This window comes from Condylostylus longicornis, unplaced genomic scaffold (assembly GCF_029603195.1).
Source record: "Condylostylus longicornis isolate FDR11 unplaced genomic scaffold, ASM2960319v2 ptg000022l, whole genome shotgun sequence".
Classification (NCBI taxonomy): Eukaryota; Metazoa; Arthropoda; class Insecta; order Diptera; family Dolichopodidae; genus Condylostylus; species Condylostylus longicornis.
In genome coordinates this window covers 2,280,990-2,302,881 of record NW_026577991.1, presented here as the reverse complement: position 1 = coordinate 2,302,881, position 21,892 = coordinate 2,280,990, and the positions used below count along the sequence as shown (strand labels likewise).

The 21,892-nt window shown below is 23.8% G+C and overlaps 1 protein-coding gene across 1 annotated transcript; it reads right to left on the bottom strand.

Moving 5' to 3' along the window:
- Positions 1–4,413: 4,413 nt before the first annotated feature.
- Positions 4,414–21,461, bottom strand: LOC129606934 (bromodomain-containing protein DDB_G0280777). The gene is made up of 7 exons (XM_055517581.1): positions 21,367–21,461; positions 19,542–19,760; positions 19,246–19,436; positions 6,849–6,936; positions 6,596–6,640; positions 5,789–6,201; positions 4,414–5,697 (listed from the first exon to the last, which is right to left on the bottom strand). Exons 1-7 carry the CDS (start codon positions 21,451–21,453, stop codon positions 4,497–4,499), a joined length of 2,244 nt encoding a protein of 747 aa, XP_055373556.1. The 5' UTR covers positions 21,454–21,461; the 3' UTR covers positions 4,414–4,496.
- Positions 21,462–21,892: the final 431 nt, after the last annotated feature.

Below are 21,892 nucleotides of genomic sequence, written 5' to 3'. Positions count from 1 at the left end.
AAAAAAAGAAATATAAAATATAAATGAAAGAAAATAAAAATAAAACAAAAAGAAAAAAAAATTTAAAACTCAAAATCTATAATAAAAATTATTAACAAAAATTAATAAATACTAAAGAATTTAAAACTGGAAAATACCCATAATTATATAATAAATATTAGTAATATTTAAAAAATTGAATTTATGATTTGATCATATAAAAAATAAAATGAAAACTTTCAATAATTATTAAAAATGAAACGCAGACTATACTATTTTAGGTTGTGTATATTAAAGTATGCACATAAATTGCATGAAAATGTATGTACATGTATAAATATACATAAATATATTTTGATCAAAAATAGTTCTTTAAAAAATATTTAAAAATTCAGTATAAATTTCAAATTGTATACAAAAAAAAAAAAAGAAAAAACAAATAAGCAAAATAAAGTCTAATTATTATGAAAGTTAACTTTAGTTAGAAATTAAATCTTATTAGATTTAATAAGATTTTATTCTTATAGCAGATTTTTAATTTGAAATTGAAGAAAAATTTTATCTCAATTTAGAGAATTTATATTTTAAATTATTTTAAATTATTATTCTATTACATATTATAGATACATACATAGAATTTCTATTACATATTCTAACTACTAAGTAGAAAAATTTCATATGTAAATTACGACTAAACAAAATATATTTTGAAAATCATGTAAAAATTCTACTCGTAATTTTCAATTGAAATTTTTTTTATTTAGTACAAATAGAAATTCATAATTTCGACCCTATTATGTTATATTGATTTTTAATTTAAAACTAATTCGAATATTAATAAAAATAATGATTTAATTAGATTTCACATAAATATAAAATGAAGAAAGCTTTCATAATTAAGCTTTAAAAACTAATTATTACATTTTTTTTTATATATATGCAATTATAAATTTATTTAATCAGGATTAAAATAATTTATAAGATTTTTATGTTTTTTATTTTTTATATACGCATTTATTTTACAATCCATTTAAACTAAATTAATTTGTAAAAAAAAAAAAAACTATTATTTGAATTTTTTTTTTTTTTCTATAACCCAAATTATTAAAGTACATTCCGAGATAAATTCCATTGCAGCTACATTTATTAAACAAAAAAAAATTCAAATTTTAAAAATTAAAATTAATTAATTATTTTGAGCAGAGATTTTAGTTTATATAATACAAATTTAAAAAACGTAAATGTATGCAAATCAGAAAATCGTAACTTGATTTTCTAGTTTTCTCGTTCCTGGTACCCGCGCGGTGACAGTTTCAATTTTAACAAACACAGAAGTTACATAGTACTTACCTCAACAATAGATCTCTTAAATAATAATATTGTAACACAAATCAAATATAATCTTTGATCTTAACCTCGCAATAGTAGTTTGAGGACAAAGACCATTATATTTTAGAAATAATAAATGTGAATATTGAATTTTTTTTTAAATTCAAAAAAAAAAAATTACAAAAAAAATTAAATGATAATTTTATGGTAAAATATGAAATAAAAAACGTAATTAAAGTCCTGTTTTTTTTTTTTATTTTGGTTATAAATATAATAGAGTTTCTAAAAGAGCGTATGACTGAAGAAGATACGATTAAGAGTAAAAATATTTTTGAGGAAATTTATTTTATGGATTGTAAAATTAAATAAAATGAAACCAGTGTTGATTTTATAATGCAAAATTTTGCTTATACTTTTCAAATCTAATTAAATTTAATATTATATAAAATAAATTTTTAGTATAATTATATATATATATATAATATGTATTTCGATTTAAAAAAAAAAATAAATTTTTTGATAATAATGACACTTTAGTAGTTAAGCTTCGAAATATAAAATATATAGAAATAATTGCTAAACAACAGATACTTTATTCGAATGTTAATTATTATAACATATGATTTTTAATATTGTAATTATTTTTCTAATATTTTTTTTATTTCAATTTACTTAGACTTAAACTGACTAGTAATTTTCATATGCAAGATGAATGAATGCTCATGAATATTACTCGTGCATAATATTATTAATTGGAGTCATTTAATAAAAATTTATTTCAATTATTATTTGACGATCATGGTAATTATTATTGTTTTCTAGAATTTCTAGATCAATTAACAGAAATTGTAAACGGAAAATTGAGGGCTTTCTATAATTCATATAAAAAATTCTGTAAAAATATTTTGAATTACAAAAAAATAATATGTATATCAAAAAATATCGGATAGTGAGGACATTACAAATCTGTAAAAGTAAACTTGTTTTGATATTGCAGACTTGTAATTATGCAAAATAAATTTTTTAAGATTTTAAAGTTTGAAAGAAAGAATTGGCATGTCTGAATTATTAAAGGTCTCACTATCTTCATATAAAATAAATTACTATTTGTTAAAATTCATAGAAAATACAATTACAAATTAATTTATCTAATATGTTAGAATGTCATATTCGAAGTGAGTATAAGACTTATATAAATATATCACCCATATTCTATTAGAGTCATCATTTAATGTGATGAGATATTGTTCATAATTATTGATATTTTCATTACAGAATTTCGAATTTCGGATTTTGTTGTAAAAATTACTAAAATTTTTTGAATAATGCCTTAAAGAGAATACGGGTGTTTAATATTGAAATGTTACTATTTTTACTCTTTATCTAAATATTTCTATTAAAATTTTCTTTTGAATATTTAGAAATATAAAATTATTGGTTTGATTTTATTATTATTTTTTACATAATTATTTTAAAAAAAAAAAACTAAGCATGATACTAATAAAGTGTAAATGAATGTAATGAATTTAAAGAGTTTAAAATGTTAAATTTAAGGGAAAAGGTTGGTTTATATAATAATTTATTTTGAAAATAAAAAAAAAAACAAAAATTATTAAAAAAAAAATACAATTTGAAATTTATGCTTGTATTTACTGAAAAGAAAGAACACAAACTTTTTGTTTTTTATAAAAAATAAAAAAAAAACTCCGAAAAAAATTACAAAAAAAAAATATGAAATTAATAAAATTAAGAAAAAAATAGAAAATAATAATTGAAATCGAAAATAAATGTGAATTTTTTTTTTTTTTTATAAATAAAAGCATTATATTTAATATGAAAAATAAAACAAAAACAATTACGCCTCTTTATCATTACATATACTATTATTATTATTACTATTATTATAACTTAACAATTTAAAAAGAAAAACTATTATTCAAAAAATAAAAAAAAAAATAAATAAAAATTTGAAAAAGAAAGAAAATAAAAATAAAGAAATTATTATTAAAATTTAAATTTGGATTGTGTTAAATTTCTTAATAATTAACTCATTAGATTGAGTACGTTTTTGAACAATGGGAATTTTCATTTCAAAAGTAATATGACGACGCAAGATGTTTTAACAGATTTTCTCCACTAAATCAATTAAATTGAAGCAGAATCTGATAATAGTTTAAGTGTAAGCAATTTAGAATAATATCCAGCTGCATCTACATTGAAGACATTTACAGAATTGCAAGGAAACTTAAGTTATCATTAATTTGTTTCTTTCACAAATCTAGTGACGATATCTAAAATTATTAAAAGATAGATAAATATCATCTGATAAATAACATCATTTGTACCAAAATATTTAAGTCCTTTGTTAGTATGTTAATAAAAGTATCGTAGACGAGAATAAAAAATAAAAGTTTTTCAGTCAAAGGCACTTGAATTATCACGAAAAATTTGTTATATTGATTGAATTCCAAAGCTAACATCAATTTGATCAAACGTAAACTTCTTGGAGGTACATAATCTAATATGTGCTGATGTGAAAAAAAAAAACACCAAGTAAGAATATGAAATATTACAATCAGAAAAAATTTATTATGTACTTCAAAAAAAAAAAAAAAAATACTATTGCTCTTAGTGATCTGAATAATAAATTGAAAGCTATTTTAAGATAGGATTACTAAAACATAAGCAAAGAGAGGTACGGGTTATGTGCTACAATTGCAAATCTTATGGCCATGGGCAAATACATACATAAATGTTCCCTATTAAACAAATGTTGTGTATGTGCTGATAATCATCATACTTTTGAGTGTCGTCAAGCAGCTCGAGCGGCTTCTTCTAAATAAGAAAAATCGAAATAATCTAATTGTGACGGAACACATAAGGCCATTAAAAAAAGTTGAAAAGTTTTAGTTTTTACACATAATTTAAATTTTTATTATACTTTAAATTTTGAGCAAAAAGGTAATTATTTAATTCTTTTTTTTTTCTTTGTTACTAGGTTATTTTATGATAACATTTATTTATTTTTAACATAAATAAAAAATAAAATTATAATTTATTACATACATATAATTTTTTTTTTTCGTGTTTTTTCCCATATTTAATTCTATCACAATTTTATTAACAATTTTTTTTTTTTTATAATTTATAGAAAATAAATTTTTGTATTTATTTTTCAAAAATTATATTTACGATATATACGATATACCATCATTGTTATTAGATTCATTTTGAGCTAATGAGATTTCTTCTGCCACTGAAATGATTTGTTCAATTTGATTACGTAAAAAGATTTCATCAGATTTGCCATCATCATCACCATCATTATTATCGTCGAGGATATTACCGTCATCGTTGTCATCGTTATCAGTTGTATTAATATCGTCAACATCAATATCATTTTCAGTATTGTCATCATCTATATCTTGTTGTCTTGTAATTTCTGTTGTATAATTAACATTTTCAATTTGTGTTGGCAATTCAACTGTTTCATCAATACTATTTGCTAATGATATAATTCGATCAATTTCATTACGTATAATACCTTCAGTGTTTGAATTATCATCATCATCATTATCATTTAAATCATTTGTGGCATTATTACTGTTATTATCACCTTTTACAATTTCATCGGTTTCTTGATGATCGACTGTGGTTTGAGCTAAATCAGTTTCTAAAATTATTTTCATAACTTCATCTTCAACAATTTGTTCAATTTTACTGTCATCTAATATCGGTTCATCTTTATTTACATTTTCAATTTCATTATTTTCGATTAATTCTTTTAAATCATCAATTTCTTTTTCTAATGGCACATTTTCATCTTTAATTATAACTTCTTCTTCTATTGTTTCTAATTTATTTGAATCATTTCCAATTAATTCTATATCTTCAACATTCCTTATTAAAGAATTTAATTCATTACGAATAAATTCATAATCTTCATAATCATTTTCTGTTTCTGCTTCTTCTTCACCTTCCTCACATATAATGTTATCATCATCGCCACTTTCAGAATAACCAGCATATACTGATGCTCTTTGTATAATGATTTCCTTAATAATTTCTGTTAAAATTTCTCTTGAATCGATAATTTTTCCAACTTCTTCAGCAACTTCTTTACTCAACCATGGGCATATTTTTCTTTGTAATTCATCTTTATGTGCGGAATCAGTTTGTGGTTCAAGTTTTTGTAAAACATCCGGCAGAATTGTAGCAATATGTCCTTGAAGTAATTTGGCAGCAGTAACTTCCTCTTGTAATTTAACATCGATATCCTTACTCATTTCATCTTGTTTAAGACGACGTTCTTTTTCTTCTTGTAAACGACGATCTTCTTCTTCCAACCGCCTTAATTCAGCTAATTCAACTTCACGTCGTGCAAGAAGTCTATTTTTCATAAACAAAAAAAAAAAAAACGAAAATGAATTATTTTAATTTTTTTAAATGAAATTACAAAATTAAAAAAAAATAAATTTACTCTTCTTGTTTAGCTTTCAATTCAGCCATTTCTTGTTCATGTAATGTTTCAATTAAACTTTGTTGTACAGAATGTCCAATTAATGTATCCAATATTGGTTGAGCTTCTGCATCAAAATCAAATAGATCACCTTCTTCAATTTGAGTAGCACGATCAATACCAACTTTTGCTGGTACATATGGCGGTGATGGTGGTCGTTGTAAAAATAAATCTGTTTGTGTATTAGCATCATATTCTGGTGGACGATCAAATAATTCTTCTAAATATTTTTCTGTTTGGATTGGTATATGAACACGACCCTGAATTGGTGGTGGTGATCCAATTACATTTCTTTGATTACGTGCTAAACATCGTTTTCGAAGCAGAAGACGTCGTTTAGCGTCTTGTTCTTTTGTATAAATTAGTTGTTGATCCTAAAAAAAAATTAATTATTGAAAAATTTAATGTTCAGAATAATGTATGAATACCATGAACCTAGTTAAATTTTGAAAAACATGGAAAACTTGTTATCTTATTTAATAAAATAATTAAATTTTATTAATAATAACGTATTTTTCAATTAAAACTTGTGTTTTAATAATATAGCGAGTCTTTTTTCTGAAAAATATTTCAATAATTTATTATATTTAATTTATATCGTAAAAATTTAACACTATTTCGTAATATTTATTTGCATCAGTAATAAATTAAAAAAAAAAATTTACGATATAAATCAATTTTTTACGATATACCATTAAATCGCAGTGGTTTGCTTCTCAGAATAAATAACAATGAAATCAAATAGTGTTTTTCAAAATTTAAACTCACCTTTCCAGAAAGGAGGCCCGCATGTGTAAAATACGGATTCCAAGGCTGGAAAGTATTCATTATTGAATGTTAAATCGGAATATAGTGAAAGTGTTATTGTGTAAAATAAATCAAAATTTTTTGTGTTATGAAAAAAAAAAATTAATTGTTAAAATTGAGTGCGCACATTTTGTTTGTGTGTGCCCTAACGTACAAGCTTTTATATAAACCCATTAAAATTTAAATTTATTTTAAAATAATATTTTCAACTTACATTTGATTGTAATTGACTAAAATTGCTACCTCTAATAACCCTTTTATCATGCATAATATTTTTGAATGGTTGCGGTGGTGCTGGTTCCCTAAAAATATTTAAAATTTGATAAATTCAATTACGATCACAAATATTAATAATAGGAAAATTAAGTTTTTAAAATTTTATTTCGAAAATCAAATTCTAATAATAAATTTAATTGAACTTGAATTAAAAAAAAAAAGTTGAGGCAGTTTCTTCATTTCATTTCCAAAATTACCTTTTCGCTTAAATATTCTTTGCTATACAAAAAGTTTATATACGAATTTATAATTAAATAAAAAATTACGATAAAACAAAGTCTTAAATTACATTTCCCTATTTTATTATTTAAAAAAATTGATAATTGACGAAATTATTTTAAAAATATTTTTATTTGCTAATTCTTATAGGGGTATAGAATTCTGTAGAAAAAATTAAAATAAAAATTCATTTATTTTCCTCTCCTAAAAAAAAATCACGTTGGCAAATTCTTAAATATTTTTAAAAGTTAAAAATTTTTGCATTTTAAGTATTTTCCGGCTCACGAATTTTCTTTGTATATAAAAATAACAAAAGCTCTTGCACATTATATCTAGATGAAACTATGAAAATAAATAGTACATATAGGGTGGTATTATATAGAGAGATTATTTTAATGATTTTATTGACCTATCGTAATGTCCTTAAAATTCCCGTTTATAAATACGGAAATTTTGTAAAGAAAAAAAATTAAGTGAAGATACAAGATTTTAAAATATCAATTTTAGTGTTTAAAATGCGGCAGATTTAATTTCTTTGTTAGTTCTTTTAAATTTGGAAATCATTCCTATAGAAAATTTACCGTCACGAAATGTGGTAAAAATTTCGTTAGGTTACGGTAATACAAAATGCTCACTTTTAATAATAAAAGAAAATAAAAGTAATAAAAAAATTTCGAGAATTGTGATTAAAGAGTGACTAAGAAACGTGAATACGCAAGGAACATAACCAATATAAGACCGTAAATTGTCTGATTCATCATTGTGATACACTGTATATCCCGTAAAATAGAATTTCCATGTTGCAATTCCCATTTAGAAAAATTATTTTTAAGTGTTATTTTCATCGTTGTCGCCTTCTTAGTTTTCGACGCGCCGTTCTTCTTCAATATCAATAAATTTTTTATGCAAATAACCAAGTCTTTATTGTAAAAGTTTCATTTTCTTTTTATTATGGAATTTAATAAATTAGTCAAAGTATAACAGTATTTATATAGACTAACTTATATAATAATTTGTATAACATTATACATATATGAAAAAAGAAGAAGAAAAAGGATATATAGTAAACTATTTCCTGTTCAAGACCTTTGACCTTTTCTCTTTGCTTATTTTTTCGAATGTGCAAATATCATGTACTCCTCATTATGTACTTTGGTAAATATTTTATTATTGTTGTGCAAAATTTTTTTTAAAATTTTCTTTTTCTGCTTCATAAGATTAGCTAACATGCTAGGCTATATTGAAAATACAAAGATTATGGTAAACTGATAAATGTCCATATAGAAAAATTATAAAATATTCATTAAATGTAATTTTCATTTATTTTTGTTGTTTTCTAAAAAAAAATTCACACTTAGAAAATATAAGCGCATATAGAATTTTTTATAAGGTTTAAACGGAAAATAATTTATGGTTATCTTTTATTTTGAAATTTTATTATTAAATAGGTGGTAACACTATAGTATGTAAATGTGTGTTTACAGTTAAAAATACGATGTTTACAAATTGTATACAATTTAAAATTTATGCCATTGAAATGTCCAATATTAATATAGATATACATATGTCTAATTGACAATTTTATTTAATTTCACAATTTTATGTAAACATCAGGGTTTCATTGACATTTATGACATTATGTCATTTCAAATTACATAAACACAAAAATACATATTATGTATATTAGTAGGATTGTTTTAGTTTTCACTTAATGTTTATATAATTATTTTCTAAGAATTCTCAAAATTATACGTTTTTATTTTAGTTATTAGTAAACGACGTCCTAAGTCAAGCTAGAACAACATATGATAAGAGCTACGTGGTAAAAGGAGAGCTTAGTGGTTTTGTTTGCGAACTCAGAATACAAGGTGTCCTTCCATTTTAATTACAGTATGCACAGCTCTGTCACAGTTGATAATTCTTTTTCGCCTTATTTATGCGTATAGAGCAGAGAAAAATTTACAAAAATAAAAAGAACAGCAATGGGGGTAGAATAAGTGAGGTCAGATGCGGAGACGCCCGACATTTTCATGTAAGAGATGAAAAACGCTAACAGAAGCTAGACAAGAGTAGAGAAAGAAAGCTGGCAGAGCTGTCGAATTTTATAGCAATTTGATTTTTGAAAACACTCATGGATTTCTAAGTTGAACTAATTCATAAAGATTGAAAAGAATTGCCTATAAGTAGCGTGTTTACCTTAAATTTTCAATGCGTACTCCATATTCTTTATATTATTTATTAAAATGTAAAAAGTTTTCAATATTTTTGTTGTCGCATTTCCTATTTACATGAAAAATTAATATTGTACAATTTTATAATAGGATTTTAAATCGATAAAATTATTTTCCTTTTATTGTTTTTTTTTGATTTGAAACAAAATTTAATTATTGTGTTTACTTGGAATATGTGATTTGAATGATTAGATCAATTTTTAAAATATTCTAGAATTGAAATAACAAATAAAAATAATACGTTTCAAGTTTTATTCAAAATTTATCAAATTATTCAATTGTGAGTCTATGTAATATTTTATTTTAACTAGATCTATTTAAATGCCATTTAGGTTTTAAATTATTTAAATGTTTGTATATAATTTATAAAATGTGGAGATTCTAATACTAAATTCAATAAGTAAAATATATGAGAAAGCTATTAATAAATTAATTTGCAGCTTTGCCGAATAAACAACCGGCTTTGACGAAAATCAATATGGATTACATGGTAGTGGTACGAATTCCGCAGTTTTGGTAACACTAGATGATGTTTATGATGCTTTTATATGAACGTTATTATATTGCGGATATTTTTATTGATTTAAGTAAAGCATTTGATGTGTCAATCATAGCCGCCTTCTAGACTTTCTTGAAGAATCGGGAGTTAGATGAACAGCTAACAATTTATTCAGAAGTTACTTTAAAGTAGAAAACACATAGTGTATCTGAATTGCTTATAAGCATGGGTGTACCACAACGATCTTTTATTTTTATTATTTGTTATGAATATTTCACATTGTATCATAGAATCAAAGTACACAATATATGTTAAGGACATGAACCTGCAAAAGCACAACATCTGAGTGAATTAGAAAAAAATCCCAATGGCCCTTGCATGAATCCTTAAAAAACGCATTATTTTGGTAAAATCAAAAAAAATTTCATGAAATTACAATAAAAGTCGGAAATGATAGAATACAAATAATGAAATATATTAAATATCTTGGCATCTGTATAGATGAACATTTAAAATATGAGTGAAACATGTGAAGCAATTTAAAAATCGTATTATTCCAATTACTATGACAATTAAAAGAGCATGTGGTGTTCCAACTAAAGCAGCAAAATTAATATACAATGGCCGCATATTATTTAAAATTCGTTACAACATAATGCAGCTGGAATCATTGTACTAAATTCCATGTTAATCAAATGGGTATTGTTTTTAAGGAAATATACATAAAAACTAATGAACTAGATATAAACTAACTTCTATATTTCGAAAATTTCAAATATATGTACACGTGTGTATATTTCGGAAAAGGTTTGCAGTATAATAAAAAAAACACAGATACCCATTTTAGGTTCTAGGTATAGTTAGGGTTAATAATAATCATTCAAGTATAAATAATTTAGAATAATGCAACATAAAATCAAAATAATATGGTGTGATCATATTCTTGTTAATGGGAATGTTAAACACCATTGAAATTTTTTTTTAAATAAATGTTTCGAAATTTAACCCGTTACTGCCTGAGTACCATTTTATTTCATTTTCAAAAACCCGATGGATTTTATTTAAATTTTGCTATTAACTGAGCAAAACTGTTAGCAACATTTTAATAAAACCAAATATTTCCAATTCCATTAAATAATTATTATTTCAATAGGTATGTAGTACAATCATTTTAAAAGTAAATTAACACAATTTTAATTAAACTATACGCCATTCCAACAATATTCATTTTTCTTCTTACATAGTAAATACTATATTAAGTTTTAGTCGTAAATGTATTTATCTATAGAATAAAATAAACGCGTAATAAAAAACAAATTCTGATAAGGGAACACGGAGGCTATATTAAGGTCTTGTTCAGAATAAAAACAATATCTACTACGCTTTAAAATTTCAGTGGTCTACTACTATTTTTTTTTTGTGGTCGTTGATTTCGTTTATTTATTACTTTTAACATAAATTTTTCCTACAATTATTTTGTTCTCGTTTCGTTTTTTTTTTCGTTTTGCTTCACAATTTCTTTATACTGTGTGTGTGTGTATAAATAAAATGTTTACTAAATAAACGTTTTTTATTTCCTATTATTATGTGTGTTTTTAGTACGTACTTATATACATACTACATTATATTGGTATTTTAAATTATGGATATCACATGGATTTTGGGGCAATCAAATAATCGCCAATGTATACAGAAATTTTGTTTTTATTTGTACATATTTAATATGTTCAATTCAACATTCATATAGTACATAAGCATAAGCCCCATAATGACCCATCCGTATGTTGAGTATAATTTTTTCTACACATAAATAAATCCATCTATTTTCCAAAGTAAGTAGGTGTAAGTAGTATCATAACATATGGTTCGCAATAAATTTCAAAGTAAACATAACCTGAAGAAGAAAACAATACACTTGAATATTACATAACCTTAAAATAATAGTAAAGAAAAACTAAATTCTTCCATATTGAAGAGTTTTATTGTATATAGAAGAAAATCGTAACTATATCGTAAATTTTTCAAATACAAAAAATTGAGGTAAATCACCTTTTATATGTATATAATTGCCTACTTTCAGGCTTTTGTACTTTTTGTTCCTGCTGTTGTTGTTGTTGTTGATTAACAATTTTAAATTGAACTTTTTTATTTTCCATTTTTAAAAAAGAAACTATTTTTTCGATTTCAAATAAGAATATTTTAGAATTTTCTTCACAAAAAAAGGATATTAGTAAAAAAACAATTTCACGTTTCAAGAATTCTGAACTGACACACAAATACACACAAAAATTTTAAAATTTTATATATAGGGCTAGTTTAATTCTAATTTATTGTTGTCTTTGAAAATAATTTTAAAATCTTGATAAATTTAATTTTTTTTTTTCTTTATAATTTGTTTAAATATAGCATAAACTTTTTATACAAAGGATAATGTCCTTTTTATATACGGTTTGTTTTTGCCTTTGCTTATTTTTTTTTTAAATAATCCAAAGTTGTACTACAATATTGCGGCGAAATAGAGGAAAAAATAATATGTACAACATTTCCTTATGACCGTAACAAATTAAAGACTAAAATCGTACTAAAAATTCATAATTTTATGATGGAGAAAAAAAGAACCAATTAAAAAAATATTAAAATGAAATTGAATTTAAACATAACAGTAACGAAATGAATTCGTATTTTGTTTTGTTTTTTTTTTCTTTTTATATATAAAATATTTTCGTTTATTTTACTTGTTTGTCAGGAATACATTCATAATTTACAGATTGTCCCATAGAGAATTCATAAAATATTCGTAAAATAATTTTCGTAGTTTTCTTAAGGGTCGAATTTTCGTACTCATTGCAATTCGCTTTTATTCATTCTGGAAGAATTCGTATGTTATAGCTGTATATACAATCAAATATTAATACAATTACGATTTTATTTGTATAGTTCTCGTATACTCTTTTCTTCACTATAAGTGAATAGAAAGATTATTGATACAATATTTTTGTATAACACAATATAATATTACTTCCAATTAACGCTGTAATTCGTACCCATAAAAGGCGACTACATTTGATTTCAAAGAATACAAAGGATTTTGAAAATTTAAGCCTTAGTTTGAGGAAGGTCCATATTTTCGAAATGTCAATGTAATGTAATATTTTCAATTTTCAAATGTTTATGACGTTCTTTCAATAATTTTATATTAACTACGGCGACCAACCCGTAGCTAAATATTATAACTTATAAATGGCACAAATGGCATCAAAATTATAACAAAATTATTTTCAGTATTATACGAGTACAACTAAATATCCGATACTATAAATAAAAAATTTGATATTTATATAATTACCATACAATAAATAGGTCGATAACTTTCAATGTATAATATGAAGAAAAAATTACGATACACTAGCAACCTAACCAGTGGCTAACGAAAGTGACTATATGATTCTACATCATAATATATGTAATCGTATAACAATTTTCGCATCAAATAATTGCTTATAATTCTGCATCTCATTTTGTCACTCATCTTATAAAGCCATAACGGGGTCACTCTGTAATAATTGTCATAATTTTCTTTTCACTTTAATAATGAAAATAATTTTTCATATTATTGTCATGATACTATCAAATTTTAAGAATTCTTTTTGTTACCTTAAACCTTTTCTATACTACTTGAAATCCTTCATAAATTTACATTGTAATTGTGAACTCATGAAAATTTCTTAAACAAGAAAACAAGCTGCATGTTTCCTTTTGCTTTTTTAGTTTCTATTTTTTTTTTGACAGGTCATTGGACTCTTATTGACATTTAAATATACACCATACATACACATACACAGGTACTACATGAAAATGACAGAATTTTTGTTGTTTAATTAAAAATATTTTTACAATTTATCAAATATATAAAAAAAATATTTTAAATGTCCTGTAGCATAAAAATTAAAATATCATTTTCTTAATCGATAAAAAAAAACAAAAATTCGAAATTTTTTTTTTACCACTTTTCTTGTTCTTTTTTAGATTACAGTAAGAAAATTAACTTCGTCTTCTCGTCTTATCGAATTTGTACTGACGAAATTAATTTGAATCGCGTGTATAACAAAAAAAAAAACGAGTTTATAAATAAAATGAAAGTTAATTGTTTTTTAAGTTGTCAAAAAAAATTTTTTTGTGGCAAAATTAAAAAGCTTGAGTGTAAAATTCGTACATAGCCTAAAATTGAAAAAATTTTATCGAAAATTTCGATATTAATTGCGAATTATGAATGATTTTGCAAATATTGTTTTTCTATTTTTTTATTCTAAAATTAAAACACAATTATTTATCGCTCTAGCAGCATTTCATATGAACTTTAATTAAAATAAATTAATAAAAATATGGTATTATGCATATTCAATATTGAAATGTCAGTCAATGATTGACGATTAAGAACCGCTATGTTTCAATATATAAGCAGTATAATAAATAAAAAAAGAAGAGAGGGTGCAAGTATAATTGTAAAAAATGTTCTTAATTAAACTGACCTTTGCTCTTTATTTAACTGATTGAAATGTCAAAGGTAGGCAATTTTCCAGAACGTCATTTATTAACAATTTGCAAAACTCATGAATTCCAACAGCGTCATGAATTTTGGTTTCATGTGTTACTGCATTTACAATAATTAATTGTTAAATTTGATTGATTTTAACATGCTTTATTATTTGCATATGACTGTCATTTGCAAATGAAAGTAATTCATGTGATTTTCATGATTGCAGACTGATGATCTTTTGGGAAAATAGAAAGCATAGCTCATCTTTTATGCTTTTCCTAACCATTCTCTTTTGAAAATAAAATTTATTTGTGGAAGGGGGGTTTTAGAAATGCAAAGTATAAATGTTGCGAATTTGCTCAATGCATATGTCTTGAAGTTAGTAAATTGAATAGTTTTCTGATAATCTAGTTGTTTTCTTTATGTGCAATGGTAAATAACATCAAAAAATGCATAATAAGTTTTTCTATTGTGTTTTCATCTTATACAATTTTATTAAAATTAATTTATTTCGCAAATCAAATTATAAATGTCCCAAAAAAGGTATAAATTGTCAAAGATTAATTAATTAATCAAAGTTTAATTAAATTCTGGTATAATCAAACGGAAACTGACAACAAACGTAAATTGTAAATTTGACAGAAAGGAAAAGGTCAACAATTCTTTGTGTATATAAATGAATGAATGTTAGTGTAAAGCAATCATTTAAACTAAAAAAAAAAATAATTTTCATTTACTTAAAATGATTTTTTTCGAAAATATTCCACAAAAAAGGTTCACTTACTTTTCAATAGCGCATATGCTTAAAGTCATAGAAGATTCATTTAGAACAAAGTTCAATAACTTATGATGAAACTTTTGTATAATTATTATAATTTTCTTTTCAAAGGGGATTTTTGAACTCTATATATAAGTAGAGAAAAAAAACCAACTGTTTCGTGATTAAAAAATAACGATTAGTAGAATAAAAAGGATGAAAATTTCATGTAATAAACAAAAATTATAATTGGTCAAAACAGATGTCCACCTGAAAAAGTCAAATAAAAAAAAAAACAAAAAAAACAAAAGGATTTTACTATTTCGCTAAAAGTTCAAAAGTTTATACAAAAAAAAATTACAGAAATAATGTTCACCGGAAGTTTTATACTTAATTTTGTAGAACCAACTTGCTAATTAGTTTCGTCTATGCTCTAATTGTGATTGGTGAATGGATTAGTGCGTGTATCGCTGAAGGAATTCATTGACGTCATACATAATATTTATTGACATCATAGGGGGAAGACTCGCAATTGCAGGGTAGCGAGATCCCTGTGGCCTTGTAGGAATATGAAAAGAGAACGAAGGTGTTGTTGAGATAGGGTAGTGCTGATCTTTAAGTTTAGTGACAGGGTATTGTCTCTTTGGGTACAGGTTTGGAGGTGCTACGAAGGTTGTCTGTCGCATATTAATTTGAGGGTTACTGAGATTTTTTCTTAGCCTATTGCGTGAGCTTCCCACGGTTGGCCAGGTGAGCTCCCCTTCTCCTTACTACTGCCACTACTAGTTTTGAATAGTCTTTGGTTTATTTGTGTATATTAGCCACTTTTTATAATTTCATTCTTTGATAGCTTGAAATCAACCATATTACTTTCCTTTTTAAGAACTTGCTTAAAAATTTTCAATTTCTTGTAATTAAGTCACAAAAGTCACTTATCCAGAAAATGCTCTTTTTCCAGAATTTTTCATACATATATAAAGAATGTGGTTTTAATAAAATTATTTTGAATAATTTTTCGAGCAAGAAAATCATACTACATTAAGTTTGATTTAGTAGTATTAAATTTTATCGCAGATTTGATTTAGTGTTTTTTTCTTCGTAGAAACCAAACCCTTTAGGCATATTTCACGTCCACTCATAGGATCTTTTGTGATTTCCATCGCTACCTACATTAGCAGTATATCTAAGCAGTATATTCCTGCTTAGATTAGCATTAGCAGTATATCCCTGAAAAATTGTAGTATCGTATTGCAGCTTGTCCAAATCAAGACAATTTCATTGCGGTTACAAAGCCTCTCCCAAACCATCTTAGTCGTAAGCAAAGCTGCCGCCTCGCATTCACACAATAAATGCTCTACCCTTTCGCCCTGCTAAATCCAGAGACTAAACAAATCGATTTCCTATACAAATTGACTATTGAGAAGCAACGTTCTGTGAATCCATTCTCTGGTAGCCTCAAATTTGGACAACAAGGGCGATTTTTCCATAGTTAAGGTTTCACATCTATATTTTGTGTAACTTCAATTTGATATGAAAGTCTTCCTAAGAGGAGTTCTTACAGTTTCACTATTATGTAAAAAAAAAGAAATATTTTTTACACTTTTGAACCAAATCTTGCAAGTTTTGCAGTCACATTATAAGTATATTATGTCTGCACATGAATATACGTATATGTGATTATTAATGTATCAAAAATTAATTAATCAAATTGCTAGGTTATTTTCATTTTGAATAAATATTTTTGTTAATGTTTTTATTATAAAATAAATAAAATTAATTTTCTAAAAATATCCAAAATGTCCCAAAGGATTTCGTTTTCTATTTTTTTACGTGTGTTATAAAATTATTAAATTTTTACGCGTCGTATAAAGGAAGTAAAAAAAATCTAAGTCAAGGTAAAAAAAAATTTTTAATTTTAATGTATGGCATATGGAAATAATAAATCAATAGAATCGACGGACAAAAAAAAAAAAAACACGCCAAAATTAGGTTATCAAGATTATTTTGCAATTGAAATATTAAACCTAATAATAATGAATATTATATAATGTTATTTAATATTATAATTTCCTAAATATATACACATATATTTGTAGTACCCCATATATATTTTTAATACCCCAGCCTATATAATATTTTTAATACTATAATTATCAGGAAAAGAATCTATATGAGTAATAAACACGATGTTTTTTACATTTTCTAATAAAAAAAAATTTTGTCACGGACTTAAAACCATTTTATTTTACCCATATTATACTCTTACCCTGGAATTTTTATAATTTACACACCCCTGGAATTACTCTTTAAATATTTCAATATAAATAAAATATTTTTGATCCCAGGTTATGGTTTTCTCTTTAAATATCAATAATATTTGAAAAATAGTTTTTTATAAATAAAAAAAAAATCAAAAATATTCAATCAAAACGATATCGGTATTTATACTATGTGACCTATACACACAACCAAACAAGTCATACAACATAAAGTAAAATGTTAACATAATTATTGTACGAGTATGTGAGTCCTTTTTTTCTCTACGATTATTGTTCTATTAGATATCCTTGACACAATTATTAGAAAAATAAGTGGAATAAAAATATTATCATACATAAATATTATTGGTAATGGTATTCATATATGTAATTTGGGTAATGTCAATAAAATTGTAAAAATAATGAAAAGTTAAAGGATAGAAACAAACAAAAATGTAAGTTAAAAATTTGTTATCATTTTTGGTTTATTAAAATCTGGGACACAATAACTTTATTTTATTGCATTTACATTTTTGTGTATTTAACCTAAATTTGTAACTAAATACAATGCACCCACCATATATTAAATTAGTAATTTGTCTTATACTTAATCAATTTCCTATATTAATGTGGTCTTGTTCTACTTTTCTTATTGAATATAATCTGATTATTAGATTTTAAATTAGATTTTCATAATACTAATTGTCATTATAAATTAATGAACAATATTTGAGTATTTTCTCAAACCATCTTTATTACATACTGTAACAGCGGCGTTCTATTTATGAGTAAGAGGTATATCATACTCTAAATGTATAACACTTAAGACATAATACAAGCCTACATGTTAGTTAGCCTACGAGTAGTTAAGAGATCTCATTTTCGGCTTGGGGTATTTATGTTTTCCGCAATTTCTTACAGCTTACTTCTTTTTAATTGTAGGCTCTTTTAAAATTTTTATAAGAGCAAAAAATTAAAAGTAAACACCTTCCGATTAAAAAATAGAATCATTAATTAACTTAAGAAGTTTAATATTTCATTAGTTGAATTTTTAATATACTTCAGCTTTTGTTGGGTCCGAACCTTTTTATTGGTTGACTAGTGGTGATATGAAGGCGTGGGAGGCAGAACGAATGGAACCCAAGCAACAGAAGCGTAGGGGTTGGGCGTCAGAAATGAGGTAGACGAAGCTCTTCGTTCTAGGTCGATCTATCAGAAGGAGCAGATAAGTTGAGATAATTTTGGGGGCCGCTTGTATTTATTCTGCCATGATGAAAATGTGATGACTGAATATATTCTTTGCTTTTGTGAACCTTTAGCCAGGAGGCGATTGGTTCACTTTGGGGGGATATGTTGAGGCACGCTCGAACTTGCTTAGGAAGATTGCGCTTAGATGAATCTGTAATTATGTGAGGATAATAGGCCCAGCTGGAAAGTCTTTATGGCTACAGTAACCTGGTCTCTTGATGACCCCTGCTAATCTATAAACGTTCAAATCCGTCATAATAATCGTTTATGACGGATTCGATTTTTTTTTCACTTTCGTTTGTTTCAGAGAAAATGATTGATTTAAAACAAATTTTTTAGAAAATTATATTGGCTACAGTAGTGTTAAATTACTTTATGTCTCTTTAGGTATTAAGAAGAAATCTTACCCAATATGTAGTTTAATAAATTTTCTTAAATATTATAAATTTTTTTAGATTTTAATTAATAATATATGTAAATAAATTTTATAAGTAAAAAATATGTACTTAAGACATTTAATTAATTTTGTAAACATACACAATACTCATAAGCAATACACACACAAGATACCATTACATATTTTTACCTTTTTAAATCCTTTTTATTTAATGCTTTATTACTACCATTTATTGATGAATTCATTGATGAATTATTTTGATAAAAATTATATGGACGTATTTCATCACTACCACGAAAAACATCTCTTTTCATACGTTCATTTAATGAATTTTTAGCTTTATCATCATCTATTATTGTTTCTTTAATTTTATTATAATTATTGCTATTCCCGTCATTATTTAATTTATTAATATTATTTTTATAATTATCATTATTATTATTTGTATTCTTTTGATATGTTTCGGTTGTATAATAACCACCTGCTGCTGGATAATTATTATTTGAACGATATAAAGTGAAAATTTTTGGACGAGATGAAAATGAATAGATACGTTTTTGTGATGTTGGTGAAATATCTTTTGCTGGTGGTAAAAATATACCACTTGGTACAGTTGTTACAAATAATGGTCGTTTATTAAGTACATCATTATTACTGTTACTGTTATTATTATTGTTATTATTATTATTATTTTGATATGTGCTCTATATATTTTTAAGAATATTATGTAAAATTATTCGTTTTAATATTGGATTTCGTGTTGGTATGTAAAAGAAAAAAAACAACAAATATTTTTAAATTACATATGCAATAGTGTTTATTATTTGTGTTTAGATCATTATTATTTAAAAAAATTTAAATAAGCAACACGATAACATAATTGATAAGAAAAGGGAATTTTATTTTCCATTTTTCATAAATTTCATGACAATTTAATAAATTTTTACTTGTTTTTTTTTTTTTTTTAAATATTCAAACTTGTTTTCATAATCGTCTCTCATATTATTTAGAGCGGTCAACTAAAAAGTGAAAATTCTATTTGTACTTTATAATTATTTAATTATAGTCAATTAAAAAAAAAAAACTAGGTTATTATTAATAATTTTTCATATTTTTAAGGTTATCCTGTACGTACTTTGAAATGTTATAAATTATACTTGTACATAATATGTAAATGTAAGCGGCTATAAGGCAAACATACATGTGAGATTGGAATACTCATGTAAAAGTTATAAAAGCTAGTTAACATGTAAAATAAGAATAATATTCTGCTTCGATACTTAATTCAAAGAAAATAAAATTTTAATCTTATATGAAATATTAAGTCTAAAATTTTTATAACAAAACTTTTAGAATTAATTTAATATTATAACTTAATTATTTTTTCAAAGTTATTCAAATTTCATTTAAAAAATTTCTTATATTGTTTTTATTACATGATTTTCATGTCGTATCCTTGAAAAATATACAAGGATTTATTTAAATTTAATTTCTTTTTTAAATATTAAAAAAAAAATGTAAATAAATGTACAATTAAAATGAAATTTAAATTATTTTTAATTTTATTGCATATTTATAGGCGGAAACAATAATATTTTATTTACTCTTGTTTTGTTAGCATGTGTTAATAAATAATTTTCATAAAAGAAAAAAATATTATTAGAAAAAATACTTTCATTTTATGAAAGAAATAACGGAAAGAATATGTATTATTCTAAAAGAAAACAAAACAATAAATTTGGAGTGTGTGTAATGCCAACTTTTGGGCGAATTGTAAATAATTTCAAATTTCTATAAAATAAGAGAAATCATATAAAATATCTGAATTAATTGCATAATTCTATTATTATGTAAATATTGTGTTTTTGATTTCGTTTTTCCCCTAAAACTATGCAATAATAGATAATATAAAGAAAATATAAGTGTTATATTTAGTATTTTCTATTGTAAATGGAATTTATAATTCAACTATAGCTTTGATTCGAAAAAAAAAAGCTTGACTGAAACTGTTATACGTACTATAATTAAACTGTTATACTGTTTTAAACTGTTATACTATCAATATAATCAGTTTTTAAACAAATAAACAAGTAAAAATTCAAAAATCAATATAAATTTATTAAAATACTATTAAAAATACATGTATGGAAAACCCCATGAATCATTTTAAAATTCAATAAGTGTTATATGTATATACAAATGCTTCGCTTATATATATATATAAAATCCGGTTTTTTCATATCAATTATAATTATATAAAATATAAAATTTAATTGTGTGTGTTTTTTTTTTAATTCTTATAATACCTACATTTTTTGATGAACTTCGTATTGGTGAGGTTTTATCACTTCTTAAACGATGTAATTTTTGATTTAATTCTTTTGCAAAATTAGCCATTTCAGTGAGAAAACCATTTGATTTTTTATTAGTTGTTGAATTATTATCATCATTAATTTTATTATCATTAATGGTACTAGCATTAACATCACCATCAATAGCAACACCATCACCACCATCATCAATTGATTTATATTCAATAGATCCATTAATTTTATCAAATTTTAATTTTTTATTTTTCATTAAATTATTATTTAAATTTATTTCATTATTATTAATATGATTTTCATTAATATTTATTTTATTATTATTTGTATTTTCTTGATTTTTTTCAATTTTTTTATTATTTTTTATATTATTATTATTATTTTTATTTTTTTTAATACCATTATTAATATTATTTGAATTATTTTCAATTAAATCATTATTATTATTATTACGACGTAATGGTCTTACAATTGCATTCGGTTTTGGATTCAAATTATAATGTAATGTATCC